The sequence below is a fragment of the Engraulis encrasicolus genome, chromosome 14 (genome assembly GCF_034702125.1).
Source record: "Engraulis encrasicolus isolate BLACKSEA-1 chromosome 14, IST_EnEncr_1.0, whole genome shotgun sequence".
In the NCBI taxonomy this organism is placed as follows: domain Eukaryota; kingdom Metazoa; phylum Chordata; class Actinopteri; order Clupeiformes; family Engraulidae; genus Engraulis; species Engraulis encrasicolus.
Window position 1 is genome coordinate 20,488,059 of NC_085870.1, and position 27,122 is coordinate 20,515,180.

General features: G+C 44.7%; 1 protein-coding gene across 1 annotated transcript in view; it reads left to right on the forward strand.

Annotated features, from left to right (window-relative positions):
• The window catches only part of LOC134462238 (potassium voltage-gated channel subfamily KQT member 2), a 113,577-nt gene extending 87,011 nt beyond the window's left edge, over positions 1-26,566 (forward strand). Inside the window, exons 9-17 of the mRNA XM_063215163.1 lie at positions 427-495; positions 1,046-1,081; positions 8,124-8,398; positions 9,515-9,562; positions 15,039-15,147; positions 16,677-16,808; positions 24,367-24,490; positions 25,664-26,168; positions 26,250-26,566. Of these exons, the coding sequence (XP_063071233.1) occupies positions 427-495; positions 1,046-1,081; positions 8,124-8,398; positions 9,515-9,562; positions 15,039-15,147; positions 16,677-16,808; positions 24,367-24,490; positions 25,664-26,168; positions 26,250-26,566 (1,615 nt within the window). The remainder of the gene's footprint in view (positions 1-426; positions 496-1,045; positions 1,082-8,123; positions 8,399-9,514; positions 9,563-15,038; positions 15,148-16,676; positions 16,809-24,366; positions 24,491-25,663; positions 26,169-26,249) is intronic.
• The last annotated feature ends 556 nt before the right edge of the window (positions 26,567-27,122 follow it).

The window sequence follows — 27,122 nt, forward strand, 5'->3', positions numbered from 1 at the left end:
TGTTTTAAATGTTCTTTGACTCTAATATAATTCCTTTCTTCCATGTTTCCTTTCTTTTTTTTTTGCATTTGTTAATCTTGTGAAGCACATTGAGTTGCACCTGTGTATGAAATGCGCTATACAAATAAACTTGCCTTGCCTTGCCTTGAGTGAAACATAAATGAGTCTGCTGACTGAAGGCAAAAGCTACGAAGCTTTGCTTGGCGATATGACTGTAACATAAACTGTGCTGACAACTTCATAGTGAAAGTACTGTTATAATGAGGGGAAGCATCTGCTGTGCAGTTGTGCCCACATTAGCATTTTTTGTATTTTTGTGCGGATGTTGCTTTCGGTGCTTGGCTGCAAAATAAACCTCCGTACCTGCAACCTGCTATCTCAGTAGAATTCATTCATATTTGTTTCTCTTTGTCCTGTTTTCTAAAGGCTCATCCCTCCACTAAATCAGTTGGATTTGCTCCGCAACCTGAAGAGCAAATCTGGACTATCCTTCAGGTAAGTTACTGTAATTATCGTCCACAATGCTATTCTCCCAAATTTGGAAATACGGTAGAGGTAGACTCTACTGTACTCTCCTTACAACGGGCACACATGCAGGCGAAAACGAGCGAAGCAAAGAGAGGTGAAATTTAGTTGTGTTCCATTCTGACATTCTCATAGTGGCGAATCAAATCGATTGAAACATTTATGTTGTTGATTCGATTGGACGCTCCAGGCGAAATGTGCACTTCATTTGCATAATAGTAATCTTGGCCAAATATTTACGCTTCGTTCGGCCCTGTTTGCCTGCATGCGTTCACCCCACTTCACTTCCCTCATATGAATGAATGGCGAAGTTTGCTTCGCTTGGCCAATTTTGCATGTACTGTATGTGTCCCAGGCGTCACTGTGGAGCCCATTATGAAGAGAGTGCTTCCTTATCACTGCATGCCTGCTCTGCAGAGGGTGAAATCTATCTCTTCCAGCTTTCTCAGCTTGTGGGGGCCTAATATGTTAGATGATGAACTAGCTCCTGACTGATAACTCACTCATCTCCTCCCTGCAGAAAGGAGCCCTCCGGCCAACCAGAGCCATCTCCCAGGTACAGTACAAAATAGGGGTGGGCGATATGACGATATTATATCGTGGATCGCGATATTGAGTAAAATATCGTCTCGAATCTGCCAAAGTGGAGAAATCGTATAGATCGTCTTGCAGTGAGGATGTTTATTATCAGTATCAGAGTGACGTTTTCTCACTTGTGTTGTTGTCTTTACTTTATTCTTTACATTATTGTATTCCAATTGTACACTTTATGAGAGTATCATCAGTGTGTTAACATTTTATTGACTGCAAATTACAAATTGCAAGTATATGAAAGTTATTTTTTGTTGTTTTTATTTTTTTGGATGGAAGATCGTGATAAAATATCGAAATCGTGATTTCATCTTAAAATATCGTGATACAACATTTTTGCCATATCGCCCACCCCTAGTGTGTGTGTGTGTGTGTGTGTGTGTGTGTGTGTGTGCGTGTATGCGTGCATGCGTGCGTGCACGTACGCGCGCGTGTGTGTATGCTTGTACTGTATGTGTGCGTGTGTGTGTGTGCGTGCATGCGCGTGCGTGTGAACGGCCGATCTTATGTAAAAGACATTACACATTACATTGGACTGCATTCACCTTAGCAGAAACTTACACTTCATTTAGACACAGGATACGGTCCCTGGAAACTGTTGTGATTTGATGCACAAAGGTAGCAACAGCTGAGGGTCCAGAAGACCCAACATAAGCCGGCCTCTAACTACACGACTACAGAAAACCCCTAGCGACAATCAGTGGAATCGGTGGAACCAGGACTATCGCAAATGATTGTAGGGCAAGATTTCTTCATCATGACCAACATTATAAGATAGAATTTTGCTGGTTCAAAGAATCACTGATCACAAATCGTAGATCAAGCAGTGTTTGATGTTTACGACCCGAAATAGAATGATCGGGCATTGTCTCAGGTGTTTACGATCAGGGATAAGACTGACAGTTGCGATTCTCTTTATGTGTGCGGCGCAACCAGACATCAAAATGGAATACAAGATTAATCATCAGGTTGTGTTCAGCTTGACTTAAGGCCACTGCTTCCCCAATACATACAATGCATACGAGTCCATGGATGGACAACAGAAGCTACAATACAGGGGTGCATTTCTCGAAACCATAGTTGTTAACTACATTAGCTACTTTGTTTTTTGCAATACAATTTCCCATTAACAACTACCCAAGTTGCTAACAGGCTAACAACTAGGCTTTCGAGAGATGCACCCCAGTTCAATGCCACATAGTAGCTCATCTCTGTACTCTCTGTACCACAGTCTGTTCTCTGTGCTCTCATCATCTACTTGGGTTGAGTTAAGGCAGGTGCTAGTTTCACTAATATATCCCTGAAAACAGGACCGTATTAAGACACTGTGGTGCCCCTGGGCACTACACTTCGCAGGGGGCCCCTTTTTGAACAATATCTATGAAGTTTTTGTCATTTGGTGCCCCCTAACTGGCTGTAAATGGTTGGTGCCCCTGGCACAGTGCCACTGGCCCTTATGGATAATCCCTGCTTGCAAATGAGGTGTTGTGTGCTGATTTCAAATCAGCTGATTAAGCAAAAGGCTGGAATTGAAAAATGTGACGGCCTGTGTTGGATTGCAGCATCTGGTAAAGCAAGGTTGCCTGCCTGGCTGCCTATCCCTGACCCGTTGATGTATGCAAATAGATGCAGCGTATTTGCAGCAGCCTGAGCCTCCCAGCTGCCTGCAGCATAATATGGGTTAACTTGCAACACCCTCACCCTCCTCCTCTCCTCCTCCTCTACTTATCTCTCTCCCACAACTCTTCCTTTGTCCTCGCTCCACGTCTTTCATCTACAGCCCTTTTTTTCTTCTTGTCCTCCTCATCCCCTCCTTCTTCTCCTCCTCTTCTCCTCTGCCCTTGTTTATTCATTTCATCTGCTGTATCCCCCATCTCCTCCTCTTCTCGTCCTCCCCTTCTCCTCCTCTAACCCTCCTCCTCCCCCACCTCTCCTCTTCCTAGTCCTCCTCCACTTCCACTTCTCTTCTTCTCCTCCTTCCTCATCTTCTCCTCCTCCTCCCACCCTTCCCCCTCCACCACCTCTTCCCCTCCTTCTTTTCCTCCTCCCTTCTTTTCTTCCTCTCCAGTAGCCTTGCCCACAAGGACATGACAGGGGGTGGGGGGGCCTTGGTGCTCTGTGCAAATGTTTTTTACCTGTGCAATGTCGACCTAGCCAAGTGTGATGGGCGCCGGCAGAGAGAGAGAGAGAGAGAGAGAGAGAGAGAGAGAGAGAGAGAGGGAGACAGGGAGAGAGAGAGAGAGAAAAGAGAAAGACAGAGAGAGAGGGAGAGAGAAAAAGAGAAAGAGAGAGAGAGAGAGAGAGAGAGAGGCCAGGCCGCCTGGGCTGACCTTGCCCACCACACGTGTGTGTGTGTGTGTGTGTGTGTGTGTGTGTGTGTGTGTGTGTGTCTGTGTGTGTGTCTGTGTGTGTGTGTGTGTGTGTGTGTGTGTGTGTGTGTGTGTGTGTGTGTGTGTGTGTGTGTGTGTGTGTGCCTGTGTCTCTGTGTGTGTGTGTACAGATAGATGGATGGTTAGGTCTTGCTTCACATGGTACCCTGCAGCTGTCTCCATAAGTTAGTCCACCCTCCACCCACCTGGCAGGAGGCCGGGGCACACGCTCCATAAGTTAGCCCACCTTCCACCTATACCCTCCTGGTAGCGACACATGGTCCAGTGCCCAGACCACACACACACACACACACACACCTCCACATTTCCCTCTACTTAGCTTGTTTGGTGGTAGAATTATTTATGGCATGACCTAATCTGTAAGCATACAGTAGTACTGTATGATGTTAACTTTGTCAAAGTCAAAGGCTAAGTCACTAATGCCTCTTTTCCACTATCGGTTTTCTGGTAGACCTACAGCTAGCACCAGCTCAACTCGGCCGCCACTCTTTCCTTTACGATTGAGCTGTGTCATGCCTATTGGACAAGCGAAAAGTGGCGGGCGAGTCGCGTTGTGTCGAGCTGTAGGCCCATCAGAAAACCTGCAGTGGAAAAGAGGCATAAGTTAGCCTACTGCCTATGGCCATTAATACAGGACTTCAAAAGAGTCAAAGTATGCACATCCCAGCTCTCTGAGGCCAGGTGCCGGATAAAGGCGCAATAAATGTTCAAAGTGGAGCTACAGTGTTCGGACTTCTACCATTTCTCCACCATTGATACAGCACTGACAGTGTCTCTGACTCCTGTGAGTGTTGTTGTTGGCAGTTTTCCCCTGTTGCCATATTTTTGAGTCCCATTATCTCTGAAATAAAAAAAGAACCAAGTACACCATTTGCAGGTGTCGTTTATTACCTTACAGGCTATGTTTAGACAAGAAACCACCCATTTAAAAATAAAAGTTTTTCTTTTTATATTCAATTATTAATTTTTCAATTTATCATCATTCATATTCTGAAGGTTGTTGTATTCCATGCTGTTTGTGTAATGTGTAGAACCAGAAAAGAGCTTTCAAACAACACTTCAGGCATCTTTTTGTGACTTACAATGACTGATATAATCAAAGCTGAATGTAGAGTGTCCTAACCTCATATGTAAACCTTTGCTAGTCTGTTTCTCCGTTAATATTGGTGTCAGATTCACACAAATGCAGTTCTGGGGTGCTACCTTGCTACTAAACAGGCACAGCAAGTATGATTGAAATCTGTGTCGGTCGGGTCCCAAAGTGTCTGATTTCACGTGAAATGACCCTGAAACAACCTTTCTCTGTTTTTGAAAAATAAGGCTCATGGAGTTGTACAGTATATATACACACTATATTGTGTAACATGGATCATGGTCCAAGAAAAGCTATTCTCCTATCAAAATCCATGCTTTTCGACTAGTTTCCTCGCTGGATGTAATTTTCTGCCCCCCTGAAGAAAGATATATTCCCCCATCAATCCCCATGAAATAACAAATATGTCTTTGATCCATGTAGAATGAGAATGCATCAGTACTTCATCTGATTTCAATCTCAGCCAAACCCTGTCCTAAGCACCTTGCTCTGTGGGCTTCAAGAGTGCTTTTGAGACTGGCTGTGTCTCCGACGTCCACAGGCTCAGAAGAAGTATCACAATTCTGATTTGAAAAGAAATGAAAGGTTGGTCCATAAGTGGTCCCCCATGGAGAATCGGGATGACTGGAAGCAACCGTGGAAGGCTCGTCTGAGGACAAACTAGAGAAAGGTTATCAGGGAAAGGAAATACACGTCACCCTTGCATTAGCCTGCATTCATACACCAAACTTGTAGCCTGGTGAACATTTAGTCTGGTTTATCAGGCTACCAAACTTGTAATGACATGCAAAATAATTACTGTATGAATGGAGTTGGTGTAAGGAAGGACCTCCATATACTATACTATGTCTACAGGATGTATTGTGTGTTCGACTAAGCTGTAGCTGTAGTGGGAAGTTATTAAGGCCAATTAGGGACATGTTACCCATTACTTATGTAGTACGTTAGTCTAATTAAGCCTTACACAGCATACTCTAATTACACTGCATTTGCAGTATGAGCCAAGTGATCTCATTCATGAGATGGTTAACTTATTCCATAGGAGATGTGTGCTTTAAAGGGCAATACTACAGCACTAGAGAGAGAGGGAGAGAGCGAGAGAGAGAGAGCAAGAGAGAGAGAGAGAGAGAGAGAGAGAGAGATATAGTGAGAGAGAGAGAGAGAGAGAGTGTGAAAGAGAGAGAGAGGGAGAGAGCGAGAGAGAGAGAGCAAGAGAGAGAGAGAGAGAGAGAGAGAGGGAATGAAATGAGAACCGGTGGCAGAGATAGATGAAAGGAGAGAACGAGATGGGGAATGGGAAATTAAAATCAGATGGATTGATAGTGAAAACACAAAAACAACAAATTATGCACGAGATGGGGAATGGGAAATTAAAATCAGATGGATTGATAGTGAAAAACACACAAATTATGCAAGTATTGGAATGTCCAGAGAGACAGAGAGAGAGAGAGAGAGAGAGAGAGAGAGAGAGAGAGAGAGAGACATGACGAGTCTGCCGCACCCCCGGATCTGCCCTCGTCAGCCTATCACAACCATCGGCTTGCCCCCGCGGGCTGAACTACACACGTCGTGCATACGACTTCAAAAGCGCTCATCAAACCCATGCACCACACATGTGGAGGTTAAGGAGGGCGTAGGATGTTTGGGGATTATCAAGCCTCTCAACCAGACAGCCTGCCTGTGGGATCTCTGACTCCATCTCCTCTCCATCTCCTCCGATGTTGCCAACAGTCTACATCAGGGATGTCATCATCAGGGATGTCTTACAGTTGGCCCACATACCATTAATGTATATTATTATATGGTTGTGACGTCATCTGTCGAATGCTCCATTCATTTCAACGGGGCTCCCCAACGTTCGGACGTCTGTTATTTTTCGATAACGGACGGGTTGGTCTATAACAGACCGCTGTCAATGGCAACAAGACTTTTCACTGCTAAAGCGACTTTTCATCAAGACTCTAATCAGCTGCTGTGATAGACAGCACCCGTTGTCCTGGCTACCGCTGTCAATGGCAACAAGACGTTCACTGCTAAAGCCATTGGCTTGTATACAAGTCAGTGGCTAAAGCGAATGTTTCATGTCATTCCGCAGGGGGTCCGGTCTTTTGTCACTCTAATCAGCTGCTGTGATAGACAACACCTGTTGTCCTGGCTAGCCTACCTAGCTGTTGCCTAGCGGTGTTCCACAACGGCACTGTTTTGTTTTGCGCAGCAACAATCTTAACATTAAATAGGTCTAAAGAAATGACCCCGCATGTGTGAATCATTTAAGTATATCCATATAATAAGCGGGTTAACTTTCGGCGAGTCGGTCGCTTTGTGGAATAGCAGCACTTCAGAGAGAACAAGACCCCTCCGCTCCGCGTCGGGGTCTAAAGATTCTCTCTGTCGTGCTGCTATTCCACGGTAGCGACCTTCTCGCCGAACGTTAACCCTTACGTATAGCAAAGTTTTGAACATGACATTTAATGTGAAATTTAGACAGTGAAACAGCTCACACTCATATATGTGCAGTCACATGTGCACAGGCACATTTGAACTACCATATGATGGGGAAGAGGGTGTGTGAAATTTCACTGAGTATGTTAAGTGTATGCACGCACAATTCTGTCTGTGAGTTCGGCCTGCGACCTTGTTCCAGAGTCCTGATTTTTGCCCTCAGTCAATTTGAGTTTGACATCCCTGGTCTACATAGATGTGGCCCTGATGAGATGCCTTCTCATTGTGTTCATAACCACTAGCCTCGCGCGCCATCCTACGTACTTGCACCAAAAGATTGGCTCCGTACATAGTCTGGTTACTGTCTTCTGTGGAGCATTGTTGGCCGGCAGGATCTTGCCGTGAACGCCTGTGCTATGATGTTGTTGAGTAACTGTCGGCGATTGGGTGAGTGCTGTCCAATCATTTCAAACCAGAACTACTGTAAGTGCACTGAGTGCAAACATCCCGCTTCCTGCAATAGCGTCAGATCAAACAACCTCCAGACCATGAATACCAAATGAAATGGTATTATGGGATGATCAGGACCAGGCTACATAACCACAGGAGCAGATACAATTCTGCCTTGTCCTCAAATAGCTGTAACACTGAGGAGAAAAGAAAGCCATATCTTACATAAACTTTATACCACCTCTATTGAGTATATTTGGATTATTTATTGGGGCTCCTTATTTATATTGTGGATGGGGTGCTTTTTATCAATTTATTCTTTTGACAATGTATGTGTGTGTGTGTGTATCAACAACAAGCAGCATTCCGTCCTGTTCTGTTCTGCTCTATTCTATTCTATTCTATTCTATTCTATTCTAATCGAATCGATTCTATTCTATTCTATTCTATTCTATTCTATTCTATTCTATTCTATTCTATTCTATTCTATTCTATTCTATTCTATTATTTTCTAATCTATTCTGTTCTGTTCTATTCTATTCTATTCTATTCTATTCTATTCTATTCTATTCTGATCTATTCTGTTCTGTTCTGTTCTATTCTATTCTTTTCCATTCTATTCTCCATCACAGTCAGAAGGTGAGCCTGAAGGAGCGGGTGTTCTCCAGCCCCCGCAGCTCTGGTAACAAGGGCAAAGGCTCCCCCCAGAGCCAGCAGGGGGGGCAGCCGCCGCAGCAGCAGGGGGGTCCACCGGGCCAGCCCATACGCCGCTCCCCCAGCGCCGACCAGAACAGCATCGAGGACAGCCCCTCCAAGGTGGTGCACAAGAGCTGGAGCTTCGGGCAGGGCACCCGGGCCCGCCAAGCCTTCCGTATCAAGGGCTCCGCCTCCCGCCAGAACTCCGAAGGTAAGGCCCCTCTCTGTCTCCACGTGCCCTGGTGCTCTCCATGTGCTTCTGATGGTTGTTGTTGTCATTGTTATGTATAGTACAGTAGCTGGGATGAGCTGTTGTGGAGCTAATATGGCATTTGCTTTGATGTGATGGGTTGGCAAGTGCGGCTGTATGTGTGTCTTTGTGTGTGTGTGGGTGGGTGTGAATCCTTACTGTCCTCCTGCATGAATGCTGTGCAGTGTTGTAGATATGAAGGTGAGGCACTTCATGATTAGAACTTCATGCTAGAAATAGAGTATTTTAAAGTGAGCAAAGTACCCACCCGTTAAAGGCTGCTGGGTGATAAATAACGGAAAAAAAGTAGAAAAGAAATTGGTTGAAGACTTCAGAGAGAAATTGCTTATAAAACTCTTCAGAAGATATATGGTGTGTCTGAGGTGTCTCGCCTACAAATTTAATAGCCTTGCACCATATCACTGTAGGATATAACCGCGGTATACTTTTCCGCAGTTGTGCGTCCTGAAAAAGTTTACTGATGAACTCCAAATATGCCATAGTATAGTGCCTACGCAGTGAAACACCTCCTGTTTGCCATCTCAGGCCCGAGGGACTTTTATGGCTGATAGTATTGGCCTCTTTACAAATATACCCGGTAGACTCAGAGTATTCAGGTTGACTCTGCGCCACATAGATCGTAGAGATAAAACTGCACTGTAGTAAGGAAGATTTATGAATTATATTAGCAATAGAGGAAACCTGCACAGCTTGCACTGTGTGTTGTGGCCTCGCAATTTGCCTAACCTGAATGTGAATGTGTTTATCCTTATAGTTGTTGTTTTGATGTTGTGTTCTGCTCTTGATCTTTCTGTTGTTATTGTTTGTGTGTCGTGTTTGCTTACTGCCATACATACTGTGTGCATACTAGTTCAGTGATTCAGTATCATTATAGCTATGTATTGTCTTTATGCAAATGATTTGTACTGGCTTGTCAAAATGATTTATTTAACATATGCATTTGTATCACAATTATATCTATTTTAAATATATACATAGTATATTTTGTACAATGGTGATACTGGATCCTGACATCTTATCTCTTCATTTCTCTGTTTGGTGTTTTTTCGCCTAAAGTGCTGATTGAGATGCAAACGGAAGATTTAAGGCAGCGGAACTCCCCAGGTCAGGCTAAGACATCGGCTCGGGGCCTTGCCAACGCCTCCCGTAGCCATGACATCATGACAACAAATATTACAACTGCACTTCAGTATAGCGCTGTCACTAACCACATGCAGATATGCTATCATCTTCTGGTGTCTTTAAAGAGGAGAATGAGGATTCTTTTGTTTATTATTTATATGTCTATTTTTAACATTTTATATTTATATAATTTATTGTTAATATCATCATTTGTAATACATTATGCAGCACACCTATTATTTATGATACATTATTTATATATTTATAGTTTTAAAGCCTGCGTTGTGTCTGTTAAAGTCTGTGTTTTGATTTGGTGTGATTACTTGTTTGATAAGTTTTGTTTTGTTATTTTCTGTAGTTTGGCCATCTTTTTTTTAAAGAATTTCTTTCATGAATAAAACTGGAGTCACTGCATTACCAACCTCTGCATGCTTTCTTCCATCCATCTGTGTGTGTTTACAGTAAGTGCTGAGAAGCTTTTTTCGCCTCCCATGCAACATGATTTCATTTGAGTATTCATTACCGTACATGTGTGTTTATTTATTCATGTGCACACGTGTGTGTGCGTACACACGAGTGTGTGTGTGTGTGTGTGTGTGTGTGTGTGTGTGTGTGTGTGTGTGTGTGTGTGTGTGTGTGTGTGTGTGTGTGTGTGTGTGTGTGTGTGTGTGTGTGTGTGTGCGTGCGCTTACTAGCTCATTGGCAGTCAGTCCTATGGGACTTCTAAAACAGATCGCTGACTGCAGCTAGACCACAGCTGACCGTGCTGCGTGTCCGACTCTGATCCTATTTGGCTGCTTGCCAGGGTCGCACCACCACGCCACAGGGTCTGCTGTTGTCCATCTGTCTGTCCGTCTGGTCTGTCCGCTTGTCTGTCTTGGTCTCGCTGCCGCTGTACTGTAGAGTAAACACAAGCTGACGCTTCCTGCTGCAGGATGCTATAATACCTTATTGTTTAATTTGTTGATTTAATTTGTTTATTGGATTTTATTGATCTGCTTGCTTGCTGCATGTCGACCACACACTGACATTACATTACATTGCATTGCATTTGGCAGTCGCCCTTTTAAACCAAAGAGACTTACAATCGAGGACATAATTGTAGCCAACATCACTAGCAGATATAAAGTGCAGGAAATATACAGAACAGTAAGTGCAGTTGCTATGTAGGGTTAGTGTTTTTTGTTTAAGTACATTAGCACAGGGTTAAGTAGAATGCGCACACACACATACACACACCCACACACACACACACACACACACACACACACACACACACACACACACACACACACACACACACACACACACACACACACACACACACACACACACACACACACACACACACACATCATGCCATAGAGTCTGGCCCGGGACTTGGGCAGCTCAATAAAGTGCAGTAGATAGTCACAACATCTGCAGCATATACCATATTCAGGCTGTGTTACAGCTGTGTTGATCACACACACACACACTCGTCATTCACACACACACACTCACACACACACACACACACACACACACACACACACACACACACACACACACACACACACACACACACACACACACACACACACACACACACACACACACGTCATTCACACACACCAAGTTCACACACTTCTACTATTCCAGCACACTGCTGTGCTCCAGACAAGGCTCTCTTGCCACAAACAGTGTTCTGTGAAGTAGGCTATTAGTAGTAGGCTATTCATTATTATTAACATAAAGATAATAAAATAGTAATAATAAACAAAGAAAATAGTTAATGGCAAAAGATCAGTCTATTATAGCAGGTAGCAGGCTTCACTCAGGGTTCCTTAATTATTTTGAGGGTGCTGGCACAAACAAAACTCTTCAAATTCAACTGAAAAGGGCACACCTTGCATCAAGTTTCTTTTATTTTTGTGCACAGACGCGTTTCGGCGTTTGCCTTGAGGAAGACACGCGCCAAAACGTGTCTGTGCACAAAAAAATCAAAGAAACTTGATGCAAGTTCCGCCTTTTTCTGTTGAATTCGAAGACCATTATACTCATACTGTATGCAATATCATACATCATACATCATACAGATTTTCTTCCAGAATACACTATGTTTGCTTTTGTTTGCGTTATGTTTGCATTTCCTCATTCCTGACTGTAGGTATACAGCAGAGCATGCCAACCATACATCATGACCTCATACTGTGGTGATCCTTGAATGCCTTGACTAGTCTTTTATAAAGCAGTTTATACTGTATGATCCATTCACAAACTTTACTTTTCATATCCTCATCTCAGATCAGGGGTCTTGATAACACATTTGTGGTAGAGGTGTATATCTTTTCAGTCAAGCATGGAATCTGACATGAATTATGCCATGGGTTATGTCGTGCTCATACTCACTCCTCCACCACAGTGTGGTTTAAGTATGTGGCTATGTGTATGTTTTTTTTTTCTTTTACACTGTAGGTATATGCACAAGGCATGTTTGGTGTATTCTTTTATCCTTTCATGGGTATCAACAATACTAATTGTACTAACTGAATGGTCTAATTAAGAAACAGTTCTTGTTACATACAGTATGTTTTCAAAATCATGAAATGACATTATTTCAAAATCAAACTTCAGAGATTAAGATGGGAAGGCAATCAGAGATATATTTGATGTATGATGAAATGTATTGGGGCTTATTTTTTCATTTCTGCAATTGTCTGTGAAAATGCAGTTTGTCATGATTTTGAAAACCAAATGTGTGAGCATTTAATTGACACGGAGCAGGAATCTTCTCCACATCAACTGCATATTTGGTACAATGCCTGGATCAATGCCTGGATGTACTGTACGTGTATGTGATATATATTTTTTTTTATTATCATTTTTTTGTTTGTGAATTTGTTTACTTGTTTGTTTTGTTTTACTTGCAGATGTCAATTTATGGTATATCAGCCTCATGAAGGTACAGCTGGGCTTTCTAAGGAGACTAATGAAACAGTAGAAGCCGATCGTGTCCATCCGTTCTTATAGGCTGGAGCCGCTATATTCTTCCTTGGCTCCGGGGCCAGGCAGTGTTGCATGCCATGCTATAATACTGCACTCTATAAGGGTTGATTAGCACTAATGCAAACCACTTTGGCAAAAAAAAACACTATGCAGGCTCTCGTCTGTTTATGTTAACCAAGTGAGCTTCTTACTGCCTCTATCTCTCTCTCTCTTGAGGAGGTTCTTTCCACCCAGCCTAATGGCTGCCCTGGCTTGGAAAGTGGTGCATTTCATCAAAAAGCCACATAATTGCCCATACCAAGTAGCCGCACTCATCCGCTTGTGCGCCAGTCTGTGCGGAGACATACTTTATAGGAGACAGTGCTGGGGCTATAGGGGCGGTGTTGTTGCAAGCTCGTCTGTGCCTTCACAGAGTTCTGCTGCTTGAAGCGTTCGCAAGTGAACTCTACACACACATGCTCAGCAATACTACTGCACTTTCAGTTGATAACACATTTGTTTGGTTGGTTGGTTGGTTGGGTGGATGTTTTCATTTTCTGTTGAGTAACCGATGTTGTCCTCTTCCTCGTCTTCCCCGAGGGGCTTTATTTTTTCACTGTTATCATTTCTGTCCGCCTATGTTAACCAGCCTTTTTGTTTTTACTTTCATCTCTCCTCTCCTCTCAACTCTCGGCAGCTATTGAAGGGTTGATCAGTAAGAGAATGTCACATATCTGATGGGGGTTGCCTGGCAAAACCTAAGCAAGCCTATAGTATATGTGGCCTCATAGAAGCCGGTAGAACTGATAGAGAATGCATGTCTCAGTTCTAGAACCATTCCATAAGCACAAGGCAGGGGCCACCATTCCATGGCTCTAGATTTATGACCTATGACTTCTTGCAAGTAGTCGCAAACCAAACCAAAAGCTGTGCACTGCACTGCAACCAAGATGGCCACTGGACCCTGCACTCTTATGAACTTGCATGTGATAGGAGAAGGTACATAGTTAAGTGGCCTGACCTACCCCTGAACCCAAATTCAACCTCTTTTCAGACAGGACCGTTGAACTCTGATACTGCCTGTCTGTCTGTCTGTCTGTCTGACCCAAGGCATTGCTTTTGTCTGGGCTGACTTCACACTCCTCTGTGGGAACCTTGTATTTATTTATTTACGTATTACTTATTTATTTAAATGGGCAGTTTCAGGGCTCTGCGGTTTTGTTTGGGCGTCACTGAGAGCACGATCGATAAACGCAACTCTCCTGTGCCACGGGGCCTAGCAACCGGAGACGCGACTTGGCACAGCAGGAGTTGGCACTGTGGACCAAAAGCGGTCAGCACATGCCCAACATCATTCCCTTTATAACTGACTTACATGCCTGACCAGACACAGTCCCTTAAAAAAGCTTCATTAACACTTGATTAACACATTTAATTCACTAATTATAAACACAACATTTAACGTGTTTGTAAATGAGTAAGAACCAATCTGCAGTGTACATTTTCACAGCGGAGTGGGAATCTGCTCCTGCTGGATGAGTTTGATATTTGTTTCTACGGTATATCCAGTGGTTTAATCTTTTAGTATGGTAGTCACAGTTGACTTTTTCTCTACTTTCCTCTGACCAAATCCACTATATGTAAGCGCCAATTTCCAAATCATTGTGGGGCTTACATAGGCCTTCTTATTTACACCAAACCAAAAAGAAATGTTGGCAATATTTCATAATCACAATCATTTTCTGAAATATGAAGCAGTAACTAATGGACATCTTGCTGTAAAAATACAATAAATCAAACAGGGCTGATGGAACATTCTATTCGTCCTTCGCACAATTAATCCACACATTAATCATGTTATAATCACTAAAGCAGCCAATGTGAAGACTGGTCACTAGGGTGACCATCGGCTGGGCAAGTGGATGACATCTCTGTCTATTTTTGGTCCACAGTGATCACTCTGTTAACCCCTTAATGACCCCTTCTTCTGAGCACTGAATCCCACCCCTCCCTATTTCCTTCCTTAATATCCTCCCTCCCTCCCTCCCTTTCTTCCTGCATCAGATTGTACAGTAGTGGCATCACCAAGCCAATGGGATGAAACGACACTGACCATTAACCTGCTCTGATCTAACCAATGGCACGCTCCGTTACTAGTCTGTCCTCAACTGGACATAGACATACAGTATATGTATAGATATATAGGCCTATGGTTGGTATAGTACTGTATGTTTATGTGTATGTGCGCTGGGCTATGCAGGTTAATGACAGTGGCTGGCCTCTGCTTATTCCCATTTCGTATGCTGGAAACAGCCCCCACAACCCCATCCCACCTGCCCCTGCCCCTGACGCTGATTGGGTTACTTGGTTAGTTAGTGGAGTCAGTAAGGGTGAGAGATACTATGGACTAGGGCCGTGTGTGTGTGCACTAACTGTGGAGTCTGTCCTGTGGTGTCTGTCCTGTGTTCCATGTGGTATGTTGTCACTCTAGAAGCCAGTCTGCCTGGAGATGATATCCAGGATGACAACAAAAGCTGCCAGTGCGAGTATGTGTCCGAGGACTTGACGCCAGGACTGAAGGTTACCATTAGGGCTGTATGGTGAGTGGCTCCCATGACTCTACTAAACAATGTATACTTTCTACTCTTGGTTGGTTGTTTATTTATTTATTTTATTTTGTATTCCTTACTTCCTTTTTTTATTCCTTCCTTTCCGGTCGCCAAGTTGTTGTTTTTTTCTTTCTCATTGCACTGTGTGTAATAGGATTTTACTTTGATGTAATTATCATGCTATACATTTTCGCAATGCAGACTACGTATTGGAATTACTAAGTCAATAACTAGGCTAAGTCAATAAATGCAACGTGCGGTTACTTCAGGTGGAATATCAGTCTGTAATTGAGATAACAAATGTGAATTTAGTGAAGATACATTACCAGGATGGGCTGTGTTTCACAAAAACCTTAAGTAGTACTTAAGCCTAAGTAGTACTTTAGTATGAGGGGCCTCCCAGGCAATATACCACATCGCTAAAAGTTTATGCATACAATCCTTTTATAGGCCTACATATTGTATTTTTTCTTGCACATGCAAATGCACATGCACATACACATAAAAAAGCGTATGTATACACTTTTAGTGGTGATTTGAGACCTATTGCTGATATATTGCCTATGAGGCCCCTCATACTTAAGTACTACTTAGGCTTAAGTACTACTTAAGAGTTTTTGGGAAACATAGCCATGATTAATCCCTTATTGAGTGATAAATTGGTTACTAGCTGGTGACTTTAGTTGTATTATCAGTCTGTGGATGACTTGATGAATGCAACATTACAAACAGACACATAAATCTGTCATTGAGTTAATTCATGCAAAACCAGTTAGGGTACTTTGGTTGGATTATCAGTCTGTGAGTGAGTTGATGAATGCAAAATAAAACAATAAGCTTATTTCTATTTAATTACCATGCAATCCGTGAATGAGTTATTCAAAAATAAACAAGGTTACTTCTGACGGGCTATCAGTCTAGGATTGAGTTCATTTATGCAAATTCACTGAAGTTACTATGGATTACCAATCCGTTGTGGGGTGAATGATAAATTAATTACTTGTGTTGGATTATCAGCCTGTGATTTAGTTAATGAAGGCAAGAAAAGAAAGAGGGTCTGTACACTGTTGCTGCTCCCAGTTTATTCAACACAACGTTTCAACCAGTCTGGTCTTCGTCAGGTGTAGGTTTTCAGCACAACGTTTTGACCAGTCTGGTCTGACGAAGACCGGTCGAAACGTTGTGTTGAATAAACTGGGAGCAGCAACAGTGTGCGGACCTTCTTTCTTTTCTTGTTTTATCGTGTTTAAGTCCGGCACCTGTTTTATCTCTTGCTGCTCCCAGTTTATTCAACACAACGTTTCGACCAGTCTGGTCTTCGTCAGGTGTAGGTGTAGGTGTTTAGCACAATGTTTTTGGTCGAAACGTTGTGTTCAATAAACTGGGAGCAGCAACAATGTGCAGACCTTCTTTCTTTTCTTGTTTTATCGTGTTTAAGTCCGGGACCTGTTTTATCTGGATGTGCGTGCACTCCAAAACGCTACTCTGAGTTAATGAATGCCCCATCTCTCTCCCCACAGCATAATGAGGTTCATGGTCTCCAAGCGCAAGTTCAAGGAGAGCCTGAGGCCGTATGACGTGATGGACGTCATAGAGCAGTACTCGGCCGGACACCTGGACATGCTGGCCAGGATTAAAAATCTGCAGTCCAGGCAAGACACCCAGGAGTCCACCCTCCCTCCAGGGCCTGCTACAGCTACTATACTGTACTCCCTTATAGCCTGTCTTTCTCCTCCTGATTTTTTCTTTTACTGTACTTCTGTATTTTTTTCTTTATCTGCTTTCTTCTTTTCCTCTTCTTCTTCTTCTTCTCCTTCTTCTTCTTCTTCTTCTTCTTCTTCTTCTTCTTCTTCTTCTTCTTCTTCTTCTTCTTGTCCTCATTAGGCTTCCTACTGTACCTCTTGCCCTCTACAGGCTCTCTCCATCTGCTCTCACCCTCGTTCTGTCACACACGGTTTCTCTCACCACACTCTCACACCACTCTCTCATATCAGTCTGACGCCAGGGGAAACAGAAACATGGGAAGCACGGCATGTGCCACCACGTGCCGTAATCATTCGCAGTCACAGCACTCACTCGTGCCTGGTGCCCAAGGTGTTTGCCATATCACCGGCGTCGATGCCCACATTCCTCACTCACGTTCACCACACGTCTCCTTCTTCCAGGCTTGCACTACATTTCCCACAATGCCTGTGTTGTGAAGTGCTGTGGTCACAGTCATTTTCCCTTTTTTGTTATTTACTGTCAAGGACATTCCGACGTCCACTCTGACACACGTACTGTGGCATAGGAGCGCACAGACGTTTCAATCTCTTTCTCACACTCTTGCTTTCTCTGTCTCTCTCTCTGTCTCTCTGTCTGTCTGTCTGTCTGTATCTCTCTCTCTCTCTCTCTCTCTCTCTCTCTCTCTCTCTCTCTCTCTCTCTCTCTCTCTCTCTCTGAAACACACACGCACACACACACACACACACACACACACACACACACACACACACACACACACACACACACACACACACACACACAGTGTCACCATTGCTATATAGAGTCCATACACACCAATCACTATGTGTTCCCAAATATTAAAGCCATTTGATAATGAAATGTGCATGTTCATACCACAGTGGGAGGTCTTTATTGCAGAATGCAGGGCATTGTATGAATGAAGACACATAGGCATTACGTTTTACCAGGCATCGCCTGGCATGACTGGATACTCGACAGTTTTACTGGTAAAACCCCTCTTGCATATACTGTAGATAATTCCACATATATGCAAATATATTCCTACTTCTCCAAGTAATATTCAGACACAAGTAAAGGCCCGTAATGACTCAAACACCATCTAAATACCGTCAGCACATTCAATAATGCCAAGCATTATAATCATTTGGTTGATGAAAATGTAGAAGAAAAGAAAAATGGACTGGGAAAGACAAACAGTTGCTGGATCTCAAGTGGTGCACTCGTGCACTTCAGTGTTCATGTTTCAGTAAGTATGGCGTCTTAGCATTGTTTAATTTGAGGGGGAGCAAGGGGGAGCTAGTTCCGGAACCTCAGATGAGAGCTCCGGAAACTTGGATGGAACCTCAGGGAAAGACATCACAGACCGAGCCACCATCCTCTTTGCTCCGGGACCTCCTGCTTGACAAATTAAGCACTGCGTATTAGTTACGCACTGAAAGTGCCCGAAGTGCACAAGTGCGCCATTTATGAGATTCAGCATGTGTTTGTGCTGTTCAAATTGAACATGTCTGGAATATATTTTCACTTACTTGTCCTATGTCTCTCTCCTCCCTGTGGAACCCTCCCTCCCTGTATACCTATCTATTTCTTCTTCATCATCTCTTCTCCTTCATTACTTGACCCTCATCTGGCCGCATCCGGCATCTGACCGCGCCCTCTGGTGGTTGGGTGTGGTGTGGTTTTGGTGGGGTCTGTGGCTGTTGGAACTGGGCTGGAACTGGGCTGGTTTTGCACTGGATCGGGGTGTGCGATGGGCCTGCCCTGCCTGCCCTGCCTTGCCCTGCCCTGCCTTGGTTGGCCTGGCCGCCTGGTCGCCCGGTTGTCTTTCTCTCATTTGCTTTGCCAGGATAGATATGATTTTGGGTCCCCCTGGGCCCTCCACCCCCCGCCCTAAGAAGTCTGCCAAAGGAGCCAAAGAGTCGCCTCAGTACTCTCCTAGGTTAGGACTCCCACTACTGTAGACTGCATCTTTTGGGCCTCGCAACCCAACCAAGCATCCCTTTACTTATCTCTATCGCTATCTACCTATTTATTTTTCTCTTCCTCCCCCATTCTGCCAGTGTGGGTGAGGATGTTAGATAAAACAATATACTGCTTGCAACCTTTTTTTGATTCGAGCTATGAGACCGAGTGAGAGGGCAAGTTGCCCTGTTACCTGTCTGCAGTTCAGTTGCAGAGCTTGTCTAATAGCTGGGAACTCAACCAATCAGAACCTTAGACAAGCAGCCAATTAAATTGACACATAGCCAAGGAGATACTCGCCAAGGGCCACTGTTTAACTTCCAGGAAATACAAATAAATGCCATATCTGCTACAGTATATTTGACAGTGGAGAAAATGTCTCCGTAGGCTAACTTAACATTCTTCAAGGCCATTATAATCGCATCAGTGTCTACAGCTCCTGCCTCAGCGTGTAAGGTAGAACAGCCAAATCGGCCTGCAGGGGCTGTAATTTATTCTGTTACATTATGTTGTCGCTGAGTCTGCAGAATCTCCCTGCTGTCTGCTCTGAAAGGGCCTAAAGAAATGGAGACTGTAGAAATGTGGTGCTGGACTCCGTAAGAAAATACATATTGACCACACCTATTGGATCATTGTTTGGGTGCATAGGAGGGAGGGAGAGGGGGGGGGACACATTACATGTACAGTAAATTAATAGGCAATGGGATGCACATGAAATTAAACCACACCACTGTGTCCACTATTCATGACTGCTGATGCCTTGCATATTTACATATGATGCTGTATCTGACAGTCAGGCCACCAACGCCACTATGTAAATGCTTTTCCAGTGGTGAGTCGACAGTGGAGGTACTAAAAAATATATATACTAAATTACTTTCTTGAATATCTTTTCATAAGGCCCACACAATCAAGAAGAAGACAGGCTGTCAAGTAGCCGATCAAAAAAAGGATGAGCTCGGTTGCTTGCAATGCTTCCTATAAGTAAATAAATATATACTCTATAATACACAGGATATCTATCGACAGGGTGCCAAATGCATCTGCGGCCGTAGAAGCAATGGGGGGTTCCTGTGACGGACTCAAAGCTGTCCCATGTCTCCTCTGCACGTGGCATGTGAGATCCCGTACGGGGGGATGGATGGATGCATGTCTCCCAGTGCACTGCACTGCACCGCACTGCGCTCGCTCGAGGGATCACTCTACAGCCCCCTTTCAGCAATCAATCATGTTCTCTCTGCAGCTTTGTAGACTTGTTTACATATAGCAGTAGACTCTTTAGCCTCCGTAGCCTTTCAGAAATGCTGCCTGTGTACAGTACTGTACTTTCAAATGGCTATTCGTTCCTTTTTTGCCAGTTTATTGTGAAAAAGAAAAAAATCATTGGGCATTGTGCTTGTGAAGTGTCCGTGATGAGACGATCTGTCCAAAGTGCTGTAAAAGAAATCAGCTAACAGCTATGGTCTTATTCTACATATTCCATCTGGCAAACATCTGTCCTAATACCCCATTACAACACACGTCAATTCTGAATTGAAGGATGTGCCATCATCACCTCATTGTCTTGCTATGATTATTTGGCACATGTGCTTCAAACTAGCTCTTGGGAAACATAGGCCTATACCGTAAACTCCATTAGTTGCTTGGATTAAGAGTAGCGTGTCACTGACTGACTGTAATGTTTCACATTTAGTGCTTATAACCACAGTGACAGGAACTGATGGCTAAGTCTCATCTGCTAGAGCAGTGGTTCTTAACCTTTTTTCTTAACGCAGCCCCTTAACTGTGCCAAAGACAATCCGCGCACCCCCAACCCAAATTTCTACACGTGTACACACTAAAAATGATTGAAGTTATTCATTACAATGATTCTTGCTTCCGACATTAATCATTTAATTTTGATTTGACCTAATTATAATGTTCGCTAGCAGAATCACAGCCTCAACACGAACAAAATTCTTCGCACGCCCTGTAATCTCTGGCGCCCCAGGTCAAGAACCACTGTGCTAGAGCTAGCAGGTAAAGGGCTGCTGCCGTGTGTTAAAAGTGTTTAACCATCTCGTTATCTAATCTCCCGTTCTCGGCTTGTGCTTGTGGCCTCATGCCTCCGTAGAGAAAATAGTAAGTTTCCCTGCTCTAGGCATGCACAACAACTTTTGGGCGACCTTTTCCCCATTCAACATCCTGATTGCAAATGAGAAAATGACTTTTGAATTGTGACTTTTTGCGAAATATTGAATTCTATCGCCACTGAACTGCTATCATCTGTGATATCTTTCAACGCCATCACGACGCCACAAGCACAAGGGAGAAGATTACTTACTGAAATCAAAGATTTTGTAGTAGACTAAGATACAACAAGCCACACCTACCCAAAGGAAAGTGCTCAAGTCTGTCTTCTGAGGGAGCGTTTTCCCCTCCTTCTTTTCTTTCTGTGGTGTTTGGTGGTGGCTTGCAAGAGGTGTGCGCTATCGCTATCTACAACGCTGAGGGAACTCAACCTCAACATTTATTCTCAACCTCTGCTTGTTTCCTAATATAAAGGGACGTTCACCTTATGTTAGATGGATACCGGTAACACATGGGCTCTACCCAATGTCTCAATGAAATGGACCCTTGAAGACGGCCATGTTGGTTATAAAGACAGCCATGTTGGTTATATAGTCGGCCATGTTGGTCATAAAGATGACCATGTAGGTTATAAAGACGGCCATGTTGGTTATAAAGACGGCCATGTTGGTTATAAAGACGACCACGTTGGTGACCGTGTTAACATTAGGGGTCGTCAGTGACACGTGTGTTAGAGTGAATACAGGAGGGCCTGGCTTTAGCCATTTCTTTCTGTTTCTCTCTCTCTCTCTCTCTCTCTCTCTCTCTCTCTCTCTCTCTCTCTCTCTCTCTCTCTCTCTCTCTCTCTCAACCCTTTATTTTCTCTTTATCTATGTCTGACTTCTTCTTATCTCTCTATGTATTTACCGCTCTCTTTATGCATTAAGCTCAGTCATTTCATGGGCCACAATGCATGCAATGCATTTCCATCGCCAGCCATCATCGCCAGCCATACCTACCTCTTGCACTTGTGCTTGTAGATGTGACGCGTACCTGTAGAGTACTGTACATGCTCAAGCACGATGGATCTGCTGACTCTCCTACTCTCCCTACGGCGACGATGCCACACCACCCCACGCTACACTACTCTGCACCCCATGCATCCCAGCACATGCAGGTCACAACATCAGACAGGACAAGCTATAGCCCCATGCATCCCAGCACAGGTCATAACATCAGACAAGACAAGCTATAGCCCCATGCATCCCAACACAGGTCATAACATCAGACAAGACAAGATAGCCCCATGCATCCCAACACAGGTCATAACATCAGACAAGACAAGATAGCCCCATGCATCCCAGCTCAGGTCATAACATCAGACGAGACAAGATCGGCCCATGCATCCCTACACTGGTCACAACATCAAGACAAGACAAGCTAGCCCCATGCATCCCAGCACTGGTTACATCAGACAAGACAAGACAAGACAAGACAAGACATGACAAGACAAGACGCTGTCATCACATATGCAGTAGCTGATGAGGGCCAGAACAAGAAAGTTGTGACTACAACCAAAGTCATTTAGAATAAGTCCTTTCACTCGGCGGCCATCTTGGCAACGCCTCAGGGTCGCAATTTCAGATTAGTCAGACCAGGCGAGTTAAGGCGGCGGGATGATTGGATAAATGACAGCGCAGCTCAGCAAGCAATTGGCTCTTGTTGCCAGCCAGGTGAGATATGTGCAAGCACGCGCCATATTAGCGTAACAAACTGCCCCCGTTCATTCCTATGGCGCTTTCTGAAGTGTTCCGTCTCCTTATACACAGACAGTCACTGCTATAACTGCTACACAGTCAATTCTGCAGTATGAATCCAATACTTACAATTTGGAACCAAATACTGAGAGACTCAGAAGTGTGGCGTATTTTGTCCCTCATTCCATGCCCTTTATTTTGTCTCTCACTGTCAGAATGTTCAATTAAGTAAGGGTTAACGTTCGGCGAGAAGGTCGCTACCGTGGAATAGCAGCACGACAGAGAGAATCTTTAGACCCCGACGCGGAGCGGAGCGACCGACTCGCCGAAAGTTAACCCGCTTATTATATGGATATACTTAAATGATTCACACATGCGGGGTCATTTCTTTAGACCTATTTAATGTTAAGATTGTTGCTGCGCAAAACAAAACAGTGCCGTTGTGGAACACCGCTAGGCAACAGCTAGGTAGGCTAGCCAGGACAACAGGTGTTGTCTATCACAGCAGCTGATTAGAGTGACAAAAGACCGGACCCCCTGCGGAGTGATATGAAACATTCGCTTTAGCCACTGACTTGTATACAAGCCAGTGGCTTTAGCAGTGAACGTCTTGTTGCCATTGACAGCGGTAGCCAGGACAACGGGTGCTGTCTATCACAGCAGCTGATTAGAGTCTTGATGAAAAGTCGCTTTAGCAGTGAAAAGTCTTGTTGCCATTGACAGCGGTCTGTTATAGACCAACCCGTCCGTTATCGAAAAATAACAGACGTCCGAACGTTGGGGAGCCCCGTTGAAATGAATGGAGCATTCGACAGATGACGTCACAACCATATAATAACACTGCATAATATACTGTTTCCCCCTTGTTCTTCTGCTAATACCTCTTCTACAGTATAAGGGCAGTGTTAATTCAACCTTTAAAGAGTACCCTAGGACCAAATACAATATACTGTAGAAGCTGTCAAATCAACTCTGCAAGTGTTGAGTTTACACTTCAAAATGTGCATACTGTGTACTGCTGCTATCTCTGGTACTTCATTACCTGTGCTAGCAGCTGTTGCTGTAGGTTTAGGTACAGTATTTGCAGTCTCAGGCAGGACTGCACCGCACCGCTCAGTGTTTGTCAGCTGGCCCCATAACCGTCAGGAGCGGAGATTGATGGAGCTCATCTCATCTCTTCCTGTAAACGACCTGAAGGAGGGCTGGGGGGCTGGATGGTATACTGTATACGCTGCCGCGCGCCGCCGCCACCGCCATCACTGTGCCATCTCGGTCTTTTAATCTAATGCCGTAGTATTACTAGCTTAGATAGAGGAGGGGTTTAACACACAGTGACAATCACTGATTGATGAATGTTCCCCTCATCCCACATAAACCTCCGTTAATCTACACAGGGCAAGTCAATGAAGCGCTTGGTCACAGCTATTACACATACATAATGAATGCAATGATGGAACACATTAATTACGGAAAAGGCCTTTATCACCTCACGCCATTTGCCATAACCAATTTCCTGTAGGAAGCCTGTTTTGTGTGGGATGCAGAAACGTTAGCAGTAGTGACCTGATTTTGTACCAAAATGGAGTGAGTGGAGTGGAGGAATGGAGGAGTGGCTCGACAAAAAAAAGAAAAAAAAGTTGTTTGTCATGTTTACTTTTTATGCTACATTGTTTTATCTCTTTGCTCTGATTGGTAGAGTTGACCAGATTGTTGGTAGAGGTCCGCCAATCACAGATAAGGACCGCCCCAAAGGGACCACTGAGTCTGATGTGTCAGAGGACCCCAGTATGATGGGAAGACTGGTGAAGGTGGAGAAGCAGGTAAGGAGAAAGACATGCAGATGGGTATGACATGCCATATTTAACCAATTGGTGCCTAAAGCACCAGCAAAAAACGCCTGCTGAATGCTTAAGTCATTGTTGGGAAAGTTGCCCCTCAGCGTATAAAAACCCAAATATCTTAGCCTCCCCAAGACCATCATCTTGCATTAGAATGTGTTCATTCAGTTGTAACAAACCCACATTTTTATTTAAAAAAATCTCAAGAGGCTGAATGCAGCAATGTGTCTCCAGGCACCAAAGGTCAAACAACATATGAGTCATCAGGCTAAAATGGGTTAAATATTCTGAGCAGAAGACCAGTGAACTGCATTTCAGGTAATGGGCAGCTGTGACCTTGTGGTAAGAGAATTGGAATCGGAGAGCACAGGTTTGATTTATTCCGCACTTGGTGAAAGAATGTGGTTTGAGGAGTAAATCAAAAATTATCACCTGCACTCTCATCCACGGCTGTAGTGCTTTTCATCCGGGTGTCTAACCCTACATTGCTCCAGGGAGTGTATACCATATTGAATGAAAAATGAACTCTACACAACTCTGGAATAGGGATGAATTTATTCTAATGACATGCCTTGACACTCTGATATAATGCTCATCTTTCTACATTATCACTGGTCATGAACTCTTCAATACAGAGTGGTAGCACAGTCTTGATCAGTGATGGGCAACCTGGTTCCATTAGTTACAAGCCAGTGATACCTATTCCAAATGACCTGGTTTTACCTGTTTAATTCAAACAGGTAATTATTCAACCAGGCAATCGCCTAGTTGGACTGGACAGGTAAAACTAGGTCATTTTGAATATGGGGCACTGGATTGAATGTAAACAAATTGCATGTTGAACTGCATAAAAAAGTACATGTTGGAGTGTTACCAAGTACCAAGGCTAAAGTGCATACAGTGCTTTGCGAATACTAAGTTGCATGAATGGCAAAAGTAATAGCATATCCTATATCCTCTAAACCTGAGTTGCCCAATGTTGCGACAAATAAAAAGCTTTCAGATTTTGATTCTCAATTCTATGCCAGGTTGGTTCAATGGTTTAATCACACACAAACACATACACACATACACACACACACACGACAACAATCTCACAAATAAGACAAATAAGTCTGTCTAATTCTGATTCTCAATTCCATGCACGGCGTTCAGGTCGGTTCGATGGAGCGAAAGCTGGACTTCCTGGTGAACATCTACGTGCAGCGGATGAACATCCCGCAGTCGGAGACGGACGCCTACTTCGGCTCCAAGGAGCCCGACCCGGCGCCTCCGTACCACAGCCCCGTCGAGCAGCACCTGGAGAAAAGCGGCTCCATCACCAAGATCATCCGCTCCAGCAGCGGCGCCGGCCAGAAGAACTTTGACCCCCCTCCCACCACGCAGTCCCAGTCCCAGTGCCCGCCGTCCACGTCATCCTGGCACCCCCACCCCCACCCGCAGCCACACTCCCAGCACTCCCTTCCCCACTCCCACCTGGACTCCACCTCTGCTGCTGGCCACCCCCAGCAGGCCACTTCGCCCGCCGGGGGGGACCCGTCCCTGGTGCGCATCCCTCCTCCGCCTGCCAATGAGCGCTCCTCCGGGAACGGCCACAAAAACGGCCACCACTCCAGAGGAGCAGGAGGAGTAGTAGGAGGGGGTGCATCGGGGGGAGGAGGTGAGGAGGCCAAGGCCAAGAAGGCCCGGGAGGCGCATGGGGGAGGAAGTGGTGGTGGAGGTGGTGGCGGTGGCGGAGGAGGAGGAGGTGAGAGTGACACCTCCATCTCCATCCCGTCGGTGGACCACGAGGAGCTGGAGCGCTCCTTCAGTGGCTTCAGCATCTCCCAGTCCAAGGAGAACCTCGAGTTCCTCAACAACGACTATTTTGGCGGCGCCGGTAGCGGTGGCCAGGTGGCGCCCCGCTCCAGCGGGTCAGGTGGCGGCGGTGCCAAGGTGACGCACGCTTACATCGCCGAGGGTGAGTCGGACACGGACTCGGACCTGTGCGCGCCCTCGCCACACTCCGCCACGGGCGACGGGGCGTACGGGGACCGGGGCTGGACCGCCCCCAAGTAAAGGGGCCGAGCCAATCCGCCTTCCCGCCTTGCCCGCCAATCAAGCCACCTTGCCAGCTAATTGGAGGAGAGACATACGGAGGAGGAGTGACAGACAGAGAGAGAAATATGCCTGTGATGTGGAACGAAAAATGGACCAGCAAAGGCCCAAATAGTCCAAAGGAACCGGTGGAAACGATACCCCGCATGCTACTGATGACCTGTGTACACATTTATGTCCAGGTCTGACTATGGTGTAGGACCAGTGTTCATGGCCTGCTCTGGGGTGAATTTCTCAAAACCAAAGTTGCTTACTACATTAGCTACTTTGTTGTTTTCAATGCATTTTCCCATTGGCAACTACCGGCTAACAACTTCTCTTTTGAGAAACTCACCCCTGGTCTCTCCTCTTTCCAATGACTATAAGACACACTCACACTCTAGTTAGTGTGTGCTCAAGTGGACAGGTGGCAGTATGCATTTTCCTGAGCACGACAAAAAAGAAAAGAAAAGAAAAACAAAGGAATCAACTAGCTTCTTCTCTTGAGACTGACGGACAGGGAAGGTGAAGAGAGAGA